This window comes from Gambusia affinis, linkage group LG03 (assembly GCF_019740435.1).
Source record: "Gambusia affinis linkage group LG03, SWU_Gaff_1.0, whole genome shotgun sequence".
NCBI classification, from domain to species: domain Eukaryota; kingdom Metazoa; phylum Chordata; class Actinopteri; order Cyprinodontiformes; family Poeciliidae; genus Gambusia; species Gambusia affinis.
This window is the reverse complement of record NC_057870.1, coordinates 24,537,101-24,551,517: the sequence shown is the minus strand read 5'-3', so window position 1 is coordinate 24,551,517 and position 14,417 is coordinate 24,537,101. Positions and strand designations below refer to the sequence as shown.

The following is a 14,417-nucleotide window of genomic DNA, read 5'->3' as shown; positions in this document are numbered from 1 at the left end:
CTGTACCAGCTTTGCAGCAAAGTGGCTGTGCCTCTATGCTCTTTATTGCGTCTCTTATTGTTGAGGTGTTGGAGTTGGCAACTTGCACACAGTAAAGAAAAGCTGGCTTTGTTGAGCAGGTTGAATGTGTGTTTAATGTTTTGACAGGTGTGACACATGACTCTGGTCATCCAATGGAACCTGTTTTATGTGATACAGATGGTTAACTAATTGATTTCTCTCACACGGCCAGGCGATGGCCAAACACTTGTGTTTTTGTGCTTAGTTCTGCTTGTGCTTTCTGGTATGCTTGAGGCAAAAGGTTTCGCTGAGTAAACGTGCTTGTTGTTCCACCAAAAGGTTCTCAACTTCTTCGCTGAGGACTGCGAGGAGCCGTTGATCTTTGCTCTGAATGAGGAGGACGAAGAGGACGATCCTTCACACTCTGACTCTGGTAAATATCTTAAGGTTTCCTTTAGCACAAGTGTTTTCTTTATGGCTTGGCTTTAATTCTTGAGCTGCTTGTGCTTCTGCAAGAGATCAGGCTTTGTGCTGATTTAAACAAATCATTGCTGGTTTATTCGTAGGATGTTATTAACATGTCTTTTAATCATTAAAGGAGGAAACATTTACTTCTTTTTTTTTTTTTTTTTTTACCAAAACTTGGAGCTTAGCATTAATCGTCAACCGTGGCTAACTACATTCCCAGCTGACATTGCGATCACATTTCAGGCCAGCTAATAGGTTTTTCCTTCCAACCTTTAGAGATTTTGGAATTTTGCTACTCTATGTTTATAGTTATAGTGCTACCAAAAAGAAGTCATTAAATTTGATGTGATGGGCAAAAAAGATGTTGAGCCACCTGATTTTTGATAAGCAGGGAAAAACTAGACACAGCATTTTAAAACTGTGGTGCAAATAACTTATTGGTTCTCAGGGGAAGCATTGACAAGCTAAATCGGACAAATTAATTGTGTAATAGACGTAAGGCAGCAACATTACCAAATATTTGTATTCAGACTCTAAATCAATGTCCACACTTTAGAGATTGGTACCATATTGAAGGTTTAAAGACTTTGATTTGAAGAACAAGTTTTATTTATTTTTTATTCTTGAAAACAAGTTTATAATACCTTAAAGTCCTCTAAGCACTACTAAGAGATTTAAAGAGCTAATGAGCTAATAAAGTGCATGGCAGGGTATGAATTAAACAGTGTGCATGTTATTACTGTCAGCAGAAAAAGTTGTGGTTTGGTTTTGTGTTTTTCATTAAACAGCTTCACCTTTTCACCATTTAATGTTATGATTAATGGGGATTAAAGTAAATATAAAAAGCTGGAAATCTGATGTAATTTATGTCAGCTGAATAATGTTTTCCAACAACTTTTACTGCTTCCTGTTTGTATTTGTTCTTGTTCTGATTCTTGTTTGAGCCAGTTGTCCCATAAAATATTACAGATTATGGGACCCTGATCCAATTGGAGTAAATTTAGGAAATGTCCTGCTGGCATGTGTTATTTATTGGATTGATGTAATAATTTTCTCACAATAGTAAATTAGAAGAATAAAAAAAAAACTACTTCAAATCGTTGCATTTCAGAGGAAGATGCATGTTGGTATCAAACATCCCATTGAATAGTGCTTCAATGGGAAACAACCAAATCTACGAAGGCATGAAATGGCAAACTGATAAGGTCCAAGTCCTGTTATACCACTGTTTAATAAGTCCATTAGTGTGGTGGTAATTTCAATACATTTATTTTTTTACTGTGTTGGTACTAAAAAGTTTGAGTATCTCTGGACTAGAATAGCATGCTAGAAGCTTGAGTGTGGTTTTGCTCTAAGCAACTTCTGGATAGTAAAACGAAGGTCTTTAAACTGGGAACATCCTGTGGGTTAATAATTGTCTTGATTGCTCCAGAGAAGACTGATGCCTTAGTGTAAGAATGTTGTGGTTACAAGTTAATAATACTTGGAACTGGACTACAACACTCTCTAGGTGGTGCAGTTTTTCCTGTTTCTGGTCCTGCGAGTTTATGTGTTTTTATTGGCTGAATTAGCATATTTTTGTAAAGTCTCTGAATGCTGACCTCATTCAGCTCCCTAAAATATAACTGGAATAAAATGTGGTGTGTCCTTTAATATCATCCACTTCTTTGAGCTTTGAAGACATTAAGTTTTTTATTAGACATTCTGGAGCTGCCGGGCATCATGAGTGGCTGACCTTACATATTTAGCAAACTATTGAGCCTTACATTGTGAGTGCATCTGCTTGTTGACACATGCAGTATGGTGTTTGACTGGCATGTATGCGTCATCAGGTAGACAGATAGAATCTGTGCAGCCGGGGTCTCAGCATGGGATGTGGTATTTGGAGGGTACTTGTCATGTTCCCCCTGTCTTCCTGATGTCATCCTTCTTCTCACCCGCTCAGCTTACTGTAACTTCATTAACAAGGCCATACTGTTTACAAGTGTTCAAGTATATATTAAAAATGCATATTAATTCATAAAAGTTTAAAGACGGAAGACACAATGGGCTTTTGACCATTCCTATCAATTTAAAAAACAAATTAGCAAATGAACTTGTGTATATTTATGATTAAAATATTTTAGAAGTGGTGCAATAAAAAAATTAGAAGCTTTGTCATTGATCACAATTGATCCCATTTTTAGCACTCTGTCACATGTATGTACAGTAATATTTAAAAGTAGCAGGTTTTTCTATTTCTAACACTATTTGTACAATATCTTATCCAGTAAATAGACATATAGGTAGTTTTAATAAGCCACCTCAGATTTTAAATGTTTTTGCTCTGAACCTGAACCGAGGCTGCTGTGTCTAACGTTAGCTCTAGTGTTTTTGCTTGGAGCTAAATGTTTTTGGATTGAGGTTAATTCGTAGTATATTTATGTAAAAAATGATGCTGGTCATCAACAATATTGAGGCGACTATATCTCAGTCGGAGGAGTAGTAATATTGCAGTGATAGGTTTGATTGCAGCTTCCTGCTGCCCCATGTAAATGTACGCTTGGGTGTGGCATTTAACTGCAAGTTGCCTGCATTGGGGAAAATAAGTATTTGACACACCATCAATTTTTCACATATTCCCACTTACAAAGAATGGAGAAGTCGTAATTTTCCTCGTAGGTACATCTTAAATGAGAGACACAATCTAAAAAACAAATCCAGAATATTTGTTTTTTAATTTCTTGCTGTCAAAGATCTGTTAGTCTATATTTTAGTTAAGAAGCACTCCCTTCATCCAATCATGTATAGAATATTTTCCTGTTGCTACCCCTTGAGTAGTTATGTTGCCCATATCAAAAACATCCACTGTATACGTCTTTGTTTAATGTGAGTTTAATGAGAGGCTCTTCACAGCTAAATTAAGAGAGAAGCTATGAATGTGGAAATGATTTTGTATGAGAAAAAAAGAAAACCACAGAAGGGAAGAATGATTTTAAAAGGGGGCAAAGGAGAGTTTTTTTTGTGTTTTTTTTGTTTGTTTTTTTTTTTTTAACAGAGGTGTTTGTGGCTGAATGGGGGTTGCCAAGGATTTTTCTGAATGCAGTTTTCCAGCCGCTCATTGAAATCCCCATAGGCGAGGAGCGCAAAGGAGTTTTAAAGCTGCAGGGAAAAGACACACAGCAACAGTAAAGGGATTTATGATAGGGATAGTTTGGTGAAGTGACAAGAAACGATAAGTGCAATGCTGGGAGCCCCAACAAGATGAGCCCCCCTCCTCCGTCTCCTCGACCCCAACCGAGGGATCTAATTGGAGACTGGAAAAAAGGATTAAACCTCACACAGACCCCACAAAGGCCAGCATTAATGTGCACCAGTACAGTGCCAACATCCTCCAGCAGCCTTCTCCATTCACACGCACACAACTTTTTTCTGCAGCCACAGTGTGGCTCTTTCTCTCTTCTCAGCAGATACTCTCCCTACTAAACCCTTCCTGTCCTTTTTTTATCACATTCTTAAATTTATGTGCATTCATAAACATGCGTTTGGCCTTTTTCTGCAGAACCATTGTCAAATTTCTCTCTTAAACTCTCTTTAACCAGCCTATTTGGAGGATTTTTACTTGCCTCTGGATTGCTGCGCTGTTCGTGCCCCTGCAGGTCGTCAGCAAGAGGAAAAAGTCGGAGAGCAGCAACGTGGAAGAAGAAAACAGCAGCAGCTCTCACTGCTGTCTCCATGGTGAGGCTGCTGACCTGGCAGTCCCCCTCCCCACCCCCATCTCAGCTTTGACATGCTAAAATAAAAAGAACGAGAAGGTGGACTGCTAGAGGGGAACTCTCTTTGGATGTGGCATGTTTGGACTCAGCTGCAGAGCGGCTTGTCTTTGAGATGATCACGAACTCAGTGGGTTGATGATTTCTCCCACGTCTGGAGCTGCCTGTCGCATTTTTTTCTGCAGATTGAAGTCACTCCTATGTTCAACTTTCTCTCTCTCTCTGCTTCACTTCTTCCTTCAGTCACTCTTCAGTGAGTCAGGACCCTCCTCCCCCTTCTGCTGTCAGTATGTGCTGATATCTTCCCCACTCACTACTGAGCACAATCTATGAGTGACTGGGTTAAAGAACATGGACGCAGAGTTGAGACAAACTGAAAGGCAGCAGCAAGTTATTAGAGAATAAAAACGAGGCTACAGATGAAAAAGTTGTGTCCTAGCTTTGTTGGACGGGTTGAGGCAGGGGGGAGGCGAGGATTTTAGGGGGAGGGGTGGTTAGAGGAGACAGAGGGGAACATGCTGGCTCACTCTTGAAGTGTCAGACTCTACAGCGGGGCTCTGGAAAAACAAGAGTGAGAGCCGCAGCTTGTCTGGAGCCTGTTCAGCCATGTGGGGAATGGATGTAAAATGAGGCACCTCTCGTTTATGTTTGGGACTCTCTGAGCTGTTTGGATGAAGGTTTTTTTCTTTCACATCAAAAGTCATGGATTCTGACTCAGACTCTCCTTTCAACTACTCCTGGCCTTCGTTTCCCAGGATGAGGATATGCCGGAAAAAAGGTAACAGGATGTCAGTTTATTTAAAAACTGTTACATTTAAAACATTCTTGAATATTTTTGCTGAAATTTTCAAACGCCTACAGTGGAATAGGCATATGACATTCTCACAGCATGACACCCTCGACCAAAAATACAACAGCTTCACAATATTTAGAAGCTGACAAACATAGAAAACAAAAATATACAACATGATGTAACGAGTTTAATTTAAAGCAGATAAGTGACAGCAGTTTCTACTACTGCAAAAAGAATATCCTATCAGCTTTGGTATAATAATCATACCTATACTATTTATTTATTGTTCATTTAATATAAACCAAAGAAAAAATCCAGGAAGAACCCTTGCTATGATCAGTGAAAGACAAGTACAAGCCTAACAAGCTACTATTGGCTGGTTACGCACTCTTATCTGTTGATGAACTGAAAAGGAGCTTGTTAGGCTCCTTTTCAGGAGATGATTGATTAAATGTGATGATTAACGCTTCTTCAGTTTGCAAGCCATGACTGCTCATGTTTTGTTTAGTCCAAGAAATATGATTTAAAGTATTTGAAGAGTGTGTTAGTAACACAAACATATCTGTCAATGAGGACGTTATGTGAAGTGGGATGAAAGGATAAACTTAGACCAAGGAGAACTGAAAGAAGTCCAGAATCAACTGCGATGATGTAAAGTGATGCTTATTTTAGCACTTTCAAGTGCACAATCAATAGTAGAAGTAGTCTATCTGGCCTGGAATCTTTACGTAATCTTTTTACATCAATATTATACCCTTTTGTGTTTGGCTCTTTGTAGAGCAAAAAGTTGACATTAGTCTGTCAATCAGTCAAAACATCTGCCTGAGTAGGCAGCTTGCAGCTGTTTGTTCAGCAGACATGCTGATCAGGGCTTGAAAAGTGTAAAACGACTATAATACAGAGTATATTACGCCATGAAAAGGATTTTAAAACTCCAAATTTGGCTTTCTTGTAATAGAGGGAACAGTGTGGAGACTTCTCTTATCCATTTTATTGGCAGTTTGCAGCAGAAAAAGTAAGGAAGAGGATCAGCCAGAAGAAACTTTAGTCTCATTAAAATGACTGTAAATTATAGGAACAATATTTTTGCAAATCGTAGTGGTTTTGAAAAAGTAACGTTTAAAAAACTCTGTGCCTTGATAGAGATTACTAGCCGATGTCTACAACAAAGTTCTCTATTTGTTGTAAGCTGGACAACAAATAGATGTGTCCTTGTTTAAAAAGTGTTATAGTCTTAGGTTATTTTCTTCCTGTACACTAAAGATGACAGGTGAGTGTCCTCTTGGCAGATATATCTTTCACCATTCACTGTTGAACAATAAAGTTAAAATTAGAACTGTTCCCATTACGCATTGTCGCTCTCAGGCATTCTACACCACAGCGGCGGCTCAGTCAGACTTAGCTTGCCGCATCTTTTCCAGTGATGTAACCTGATCTCTGACAGCATGTTGGGGAATGTCAGATGTTCACTGGAAGGCTGATGAAGCGCTCTGTGGCATTCATCATCCTCAGGCTGTGCTGTTTCGTGAAAAAAGTCTAAAAGTGGTGCTTATATAGCACAGTGCCAAAGAAAAGCTTGATCTTGTGTGTCATCCTGCATTTTACTTTTACGGCAATCCAGTTTCCTTCAAGCTTCTATTGATAGTAACAGTTTACACTCAGTCGTTTGCTACCAAAGTTCACGTGTATGCTTTAACTTAACATTTCCTTCAGGGAGACTCATGGGAAACCTAACATAGGAGCTTAAAATAGTCCAAATTTACTCTATTGTGGTTTTAAAGCTTATGACTTGTGTGCAAGTGGCTGTGTTTGTTGGAAGGAAAGAGAGGCGCAGGGGAAGATCCTGTTACTGCCACGGCTGTGTCATGGCTTACCTCCAGTGCTCTTTTCTTCAACTTTCTCCATAAATCCTCTGGAAGATTATCTGTGTCACGGTGATGCTTACTGACATTTGCAAATATTTTACACTCTCTCTGCACAAACATTTAAATGTCACAAGAGGATGCAACATTTACAGACATTTTCATTCTTCAACACATGAAAAGTGAATTGTGATTTCAGGTGTGCACAGCTGCATGGCTGTTCCTTCACTGTGAGAAGTGATCGCTGCTCAGTCTGGCTCTCTGACTCGATCTCTTCATGCATTCAAATGTAAACACGACGAGTATGTGATGCTTGGACCAGGAAATTCGACCGCAGGTGTCATAACTCAGAGCCATTTTTGTGGATATTGGTGAGCAACGTTTTAATGGTTTAAATGTCCTTAAAAACAAAGCTGAAAAATGATACTTCAACATTTGTTATGAATCCTTTCGACTTTGATTATTATTTTATTCTCAGCTGTCTTCAGAGTGACTCCTGGTTTAGATAGGTGTTTAAAAAGAAACTTACATCATAAGAAATGTTTCAACATGAGCAAATTATTCTTTAGCTCTCAAAAAGAATTGCTCCAAATGTTTATTCTGATAATAATTTTATGTATCTGGAATTTTTGGTTTCAGCATAAACACTTTAGCTGGACAGAAACCTTGAGAAAGTGTTTTTATGTCAAAGCACACTCCATCTCTTTCTCCCTGGGGTGTGCAGGAGTTGAAGGGTCACTCTCTGCATGTTTAACTGCCCTGGTCTGGAAACCTGGCTGTGACTGCTGTCTTTGTCTGTGCAGACCTACATGCTCTCTTTTTCATGCTGCTGCTACTGTATAGAGTTGGCTCTCACATAGCAATTTATTCTGACTATCGCATTCCTCCACATACATTAAACACACTGCATTTATTAGAATGTTTGGTAAACATTGAAGTATCACCTACCAACATCCTTATTACTGTACTCTGCATTATATTTTTTTGTATAATTTCTGTTGTGAGTAGTTTGAATGATTTATTATTGAAGCATATCACTGTATGTTTGTGAGAGAACAGTTACTGTAAAAAAGGGCTTTACCTTTTCAAAATAAAGGCTAGATATGTTTTATTTGTATAACTGGTTTTATTATTGGTTATTTCAAGGTAGATATGAATAAATCGGCTGTGATTAAGTAAAGCACAGTCAACTAGGAACAACCATGCACTCATACACATTATGTAAGGACAATCTAGATGACCAAATAACCTAACAATCTTGTTTTTGAGTTGTGGGAGGCAGCCAGAGTACCCAGAGAGAACCTCCTTTAATATGCAAACTTCTTGCACCCAGAACCATCTTGCTGCAAGCAACTACTTCACCATGCAGCAGCCATTTTAACCACACACAAAACATATTCACAAATAGATAATTCACTCAATTTTTAACACAGTTTTTGTGAGAAACAATCCATGAGAAATTAGAAATAGTTTGGTAATTTAACTTTTCATATATTGTGAATGCAGAAGGCCATATTGGAAGGTGAACCCAGAGCTGCTTGGCAAGGTCCTAGTTTCTCAGTTCTTTGGAGAACTGACTTTATGAGGGCTATCAGTGAGTTTTTCTGATTTTTTAATGACATTTTCAAATCCTCAGAGACAACCTCACCCTTCAGCCAGCATCATGTTCCTGCAGTGTCAATTGATAAGAATGCTTTCCCCTATTTTTTGTTATTTTTGTGGCATAATAACAAGCTAAAAAGACCAAGTCCTGTTGTAAATGTGCTGATGCATCTGTTTTTTTAAACAATAGGTTTTATAAGACTACACTATTAATAAAACAAATCACCTGTGCATCAGTTATTGGCACCCCTAGAAAGTGTTTATAAAGGAGTATTAAGTGAAATTTACTTTTTTGAGGTTTATATCATATGTTGCTCCCTCATCAAAAACATACTTGGAATGTTGCTTTGATTCTTTCATGCATCATTGAATCTCTAGTGACAGGAAAATATATAATACTGCTCTTTTAAGACAACCAGGCTGTAAGACTGCTTTGTCTCAAAGTTTTTAGGATTCAACTGAATTAAACGTAAGTATATTTAATAATTGTTATGCACCTTTAACATTGGTGCCAATCGTTGTGGAGAGTTGTACCATCTATGAGAACAACAACAACAAAACAAATATAGAGGGATATTATGTGCTACTATTAAAACTCTTTTGTAGTTTTAGAACTGTTAAACTTGTGAGCAGGTTTATCTTACCTATGAAGTTAGATAGTCCTCTATCTTGTTAAGAATATAAAGCCTCTGCTTCATGTGTTATTTCACTGGTTAACTAATGCTAAATACAGATCTCGCTGCCTGACAGTAATGTTCACTGAGTCACTGTTTATAGGTCAGAGGTGTGTGAGTAATTGAGTCCATGGCAGCCAGCTGTGGCTTTGGATCGGGCCCAGAACCTGAAATATTTAGCCCGTCTGTCAAGTTCATGACATGGGTTTATATGAAACGCTATCTACTTTCAGTCAGCAGTCTGAACCCCATCCCCATATAACCACCCCCTGTGAATTAAATGGTTGGACTCGTTCTAATCCGATGATATGTAGTAGCGTGCCTGATGTGATTTTGTGCAGATATTTCAGATGTGGTTTCACATTTCAAACAGAGTAGAAGCTTGTTGGGCCCAGAGGATTTAAGAAAGTAGCTGCAACAGTTTGTTGTCTGTTTGAAGAGTATGTCAGGACTTTGGAGAATGAGGGACGATGTCGGGTAATCTGTGTATACACTCGGCTGGTTCAACTAGAGTTAATTCATTTAGATTTAATGTGGATGTGACGGGAATCATCTGGCGTCCTCATCAGTGTCCGTTTGACTCCCTGTTGCCTCTCAGATTTATGGGACTTGCCGCTCACAGGAAGCACAGCCAATTGTGGGTCTGATTTATTCTCTGTTTCAGATGCTGAACCTCTCTTCTTCTGCTCACTTTAATAGTTACAATGGATTTGTCTTAAAGAACACTGCAGAGTTTTGGTTTTAAACAAAGCTGGAAGAGAAGTGGTAGAAGCAGCTCTGCCAAAAATATGTTTTCACCCCCCGCCCCTGGTATAATTGGAGGCAAGTTTTAAAGGTTGTAAAATGAGTGTCATAAAAATAATTAACATTTACCTAAGCTCATGAGCTTCCCTCCTCTGCGTAGTGTGGAAACTTTCAAACAAGCTGCTAATTTGATCTTTTTTTTTTACATACTTATATTTAATATAATAAAAATACCTTGTAGTCCCTACTATAAAAAAAAATACACCATCAAAAATAAATAAAAAAATGCAGCAGATTTTCGCCTTAATTGTCTTCCTTGTTACGTTTTTTGAATTGTTTTGGGAATCAAACAAACAGTTGTGGTTCATCACAGAGTTGTACAATAATGGCAATAATGAATAATGACAATAATAATGTCTGGGACTTCAGTCTTACTAACAACCTTTATACCGAGTTATACTGACACCAACTGGAGCTTTTATCTTCATATTTTTTCTGGTGAAAAGGGGATCACCCAGAGACTTTCTCGGACTGTGTGGGCTATTAATGTCTCTTAAATTTGTTGCAGTTTCTTTATGACTTCAGACATGCCTCTCACACTGGACTCTCTTGCAAATGATCTAAATCTATCAGACCCTCAACATCTTGATTTGTTGCTGTTGAACTGTTGAACTGCTGTCATTACACTTGTGGTTTTTCAAAGAAAAGCACTTCATTCAGAAAATAAATATTCTGACTCACTACATTGCACTTGATTCCCTTTTTATTATTTTTGAACAAACTTTGAAACGTGTTTACAGTTCTGACTTGACAACAAGATTTTAAATGCTTTTTTAATTCAGCAAATCCTCTGAGCCAGAGTATAGACAAAAAAAGCCTCCAAGTGCACCATTTCAAAAATAATGGGACAAGTTGAACATGGGTTCTGGAAATAAAGGCTCTTTTTTATATCTGCTAAAAATATTAGCTGATGATAACCCATTTCTTATTACTTTTCTAGTCTAGTCAATAAAATCTCAATAAAATCCACTGAAGTGTGAGGTTGTAATGTGAGAAAATGTTTGCAATTTAAGTTAAATTGCAGTGCCAAATGTTTGTAAGGCACTGCAATTTAACTTAAATCCACACAACTGTACCATATGGTGAGATTAGGTTTGGAGCTTGAGATCCATAGGTCAAAAAAATATGAAGCCTTTCAACAGCAAAAATAATCTAATCTTTCTGGAAAGGTAAGAGAGAATCAGGTGTGCAACATGTATTGTGGAGGGGAAGCTGTACGTACATTGCAAATAGAGCTTAAAAATAGTCTGTAATTCTGCATATGACTGTACACAGTTGAGCTGTTTATATATGGCTACTAAGAGCTAAAATCAGGAGAAAGTGACATTTAAAAAGTAAGTCCAGCATGATTTGAAAATAGAAAAAATATACAAGTTGGAGATGCATTTTTTTGACCACGGAGTGCAGTGATGATATTTAACAAAATTAGACTGTAAACAATGTTTGTTGTAAGAAACAGTGGAGATTTCCTGGAATTTGACTGAAGTTTAAATCAAATTAAAATCAATCATCACAAATATGCTGTAGCTTTGAGTTTCACAATACTTTTTTCCTCTCTTCTTTTTTTTTTTTACTTTAACCCTGAAAACTAAGAAGTCTTTGAAGGCTTTTGATCGTTCACATGATATTCATCAGCAATTTGAGCCTGACTGGTTGTGTTTTAAAATGGACATTCTCAGATTTCTGAGTTTACTTAACATTTACAGACCTTTAGTTGTGATTGTTCATACAAGTTTGAACAATAGTTAACTATTAATATTTCCTCAGAGGCTCATGGGGCTGCAGCCTCTTTACTCAAATGCATATGCTGCATTGTAGCCTGATATATATATATATATATATATATATATATATATATATATATATATATATATATTTTTTTTTAAAAGCTGTGTTGCGGAGAAGGTGTGCTTTGTGTAGAGCAACATGCCCAAGGGAGAGGTGTGTGTGTTTTTCCCCTGCTGATCAGCACAGCCAGACTGCAGCTCACAGTGCCTCCTCTGTGTTGGAAGGGTTCCTCTCAATGCCACTGTGTGCTCGCCAGGAGCTATTTCCACTCAGCTGCTGTATCAAAAAGCAGGGCGGGGAACAAACATATCTCCAGATTTCCATCCACAGCAACTTCATGTATGTGCAAAAATACACTGACACACTCACACACACTCACGGAGAGAGAGAGAGTCTTGATACTGAACAATGACATGGATCTGCCCAGGATGTCTATGTCACTTCCCGTGTTTGTGAGCAGTCATTTGGTGTTGCTCTGGAAACCAAATGTAATATTGAAAAATCCCCTCTCCGTGCAGAGAAAAGCCAGTCTATAAGGGAGAGCCAGGCCTCGTCCCCGACTCGGGCAGCAGCTGCCAGACTTTCAGCAATGATACACGGCAAAGACCAAGTGTACGCCAACGCCATGCTGGTGGACCAGGTGAGCCACAGTCACTTTTTAATCTGTGAATGAAAGTTCTTTTAATATAAAATACAGAAATCTGCATACAGAAAAGTTTCTTCTTGTCGCTTTTTCCCTTTTCTGCTTCAGGTGGACGGAGCTGACATTAAGTATCGGTCTCCAGGGGATGAGGAGGAGGTCAGCCCTTCATCCTGCTGGGATTCCTTCTCTCCCACTCTCGTTGAATCGGGGAATTGCTCCCAGAATCGTTCCCATTCCTCACCCCATCGCAGGCCAAGGGGAAGTCAGGGCCCAGGCTGGGACAATGGCAGGGAGGCATACTCTTGTGTTTCTCCCCCTTATCCCTTTGCCTCCTCCCCATCTTTTCCTTCCTCTCCCTTGGCTTCCGCAATTCGTTTGTTTGAGGGAGGGCAGAGGCGACAGACGCTGACTGGTCCTTTGGACTCTCCAGCTATGAAGCACAAGGAGTGCAGCTTGACCGATGCGAGCCAGGGCCTGAGGTATGATTCTGTTTCTGCTGTGGGTTTCATCACTGCATGATCTTGCTGCAATAAATACTTAAGGCATCATGGAAAAACAGTTAAGTTTAACGCAGCTGCTTCATCAAACTATTTTGGGCCAATTTTTGCAGCAGTTAGTGAAGATGAAGTACCAAGAAAGAAGTCCTGATACATTTGAGCTTTTGTGTGAGTTTCCTCAGTGTGATTCGACCTCAAGAAATCTCTCAGCAATCTTTATCAGATTTGCAGACAATGGTAGTTAGTATTGTTTTCTAGGTTATGATGGCAGTCTGGCTTTATTCCTCAAAATTCTATGAAGTTTATCAGAAACTAGGATATTGTCAAACAGCTAACTTGACTTATGGACCTTCTTAGATTTTTACATTTATGAACAGGTGACAATCTGATTCTTTAGCTTTTGACATGAAAAGTATTGAATTAACATTTCGCTTGAATTTTCATTTGTTTGAAAAATGGTACTTTTCAAGTTTTAAACAACTTTTTGCTGTTCACACGCTGTAAAATGCATGCCTGAAAATATCAGGACAAGTGGTCAAGTTGAGTACCAAAGTGTCAGACCTAAGAAAAAAAATATCCAACAATAGAACAGCATCTGAAAATCGTGTTCAATTTCAAGAAAAAGATAAAAATCCAACAAAGGCCTTACACAGCATCTATAATATGCAACACCCTACAGTTGATCATCCAAAGTATGGACGTTTTTTGCTAATAGAGGAAATCTTACAGATATGTAGAGCTGGTACCTATCTAAACAAAATAAAAATAGAACTAGATTATGCTACATCATGAAAAATGTATTCTTTTGACAATTCACTTTCCATGTTTATACAATGAATGATCACATTGATTCATTGGAAATTTAGTATTGTATGAACATGTGACATGATAAATAGGTATAATGTATTAAAATTATATTATAAGGTTTAAACGTAAAAAGGATATTGTTATACAATTCCAGTTTTTGTGTAGCACATTTAAGCAACAAACAGCTGAAAGTGCTTTACATCATAAAGACATCATGCAGTCACCACTGGTGAACATTACATTTAGTCAAATGCCGTCATCAGAATCATCATAAAAACGTCATTTAGCTCCATTTTATTTTGTGTGATTTCCACTCTATTCTTAGTCGTCTGTAGAAATCATCTTGATGATACACACATATCCTTTTTCTCTTACGTAGTTATCTCCCATTTCTTAGAATTTCTGACAGGAAAATAAGACATTAAGCAATGTTGATGGAAAACTACAAAATCATAATTGAGAATTTCAGCCACAAGTTCCTGAATGGATGGAGTATTTGGGTGCTTTCACATCTGGTCATACATTGAAAATGGATGTTAGGATTTTAGACAAACAATCTATATCTCCAGCTCTCTGCCACAAACAGGCAGTACTGTTTCCCCTAAGGGTTTTACTGTGGCTAAGTATGAGTGCATTGGCAGAAAAACTGATATTTTCTGCTAGATAAGAGTTGACTTATACATGCAGTTAGCCTGATGAGAAATAATTTATTGACACTGGATTACAT

At 38.1% G+C, this 14,417-nt stretch overlaps 1 protein-coding gene across 9 annotated transcripts in view; it reads left to right on the top strand.

Moving 5' to 3' along the window:
* LOC122828276 (rho guanine nucleotide exchange factor 28-like) overlaps positions 1-14,417 on the top strand; it is a 50,577-nt gene that overhangs the window by 15,435 nt on the left and 20,725 nt on the right. For 6 of the 9 annotated variants that reach the window (XM_044111691.1, XM_044111692.1, XM_044111693.1 and 3 more), the window contains exons 10-12: positions 340-433; positions 12,262-12,383; positions 12,495-12,865. In XM_044111691.1, the coding sequence (XP_043967626.1) occupies positions 340-433; positions 12,262-12,383; positions 12,495-12,865 (587 nt within the window). Of the gene's footprint in view, positions 1-339; positions 434-4,285; positions 4,999-12,261; positions 12,384-12,494; positions 12,866-14,417 lie in introns of those variants that run through there. The other 3 variants (XM_044111697.1, XM_044111695.1, XM_044111696.1) reach the window with 2 other exon arrangements.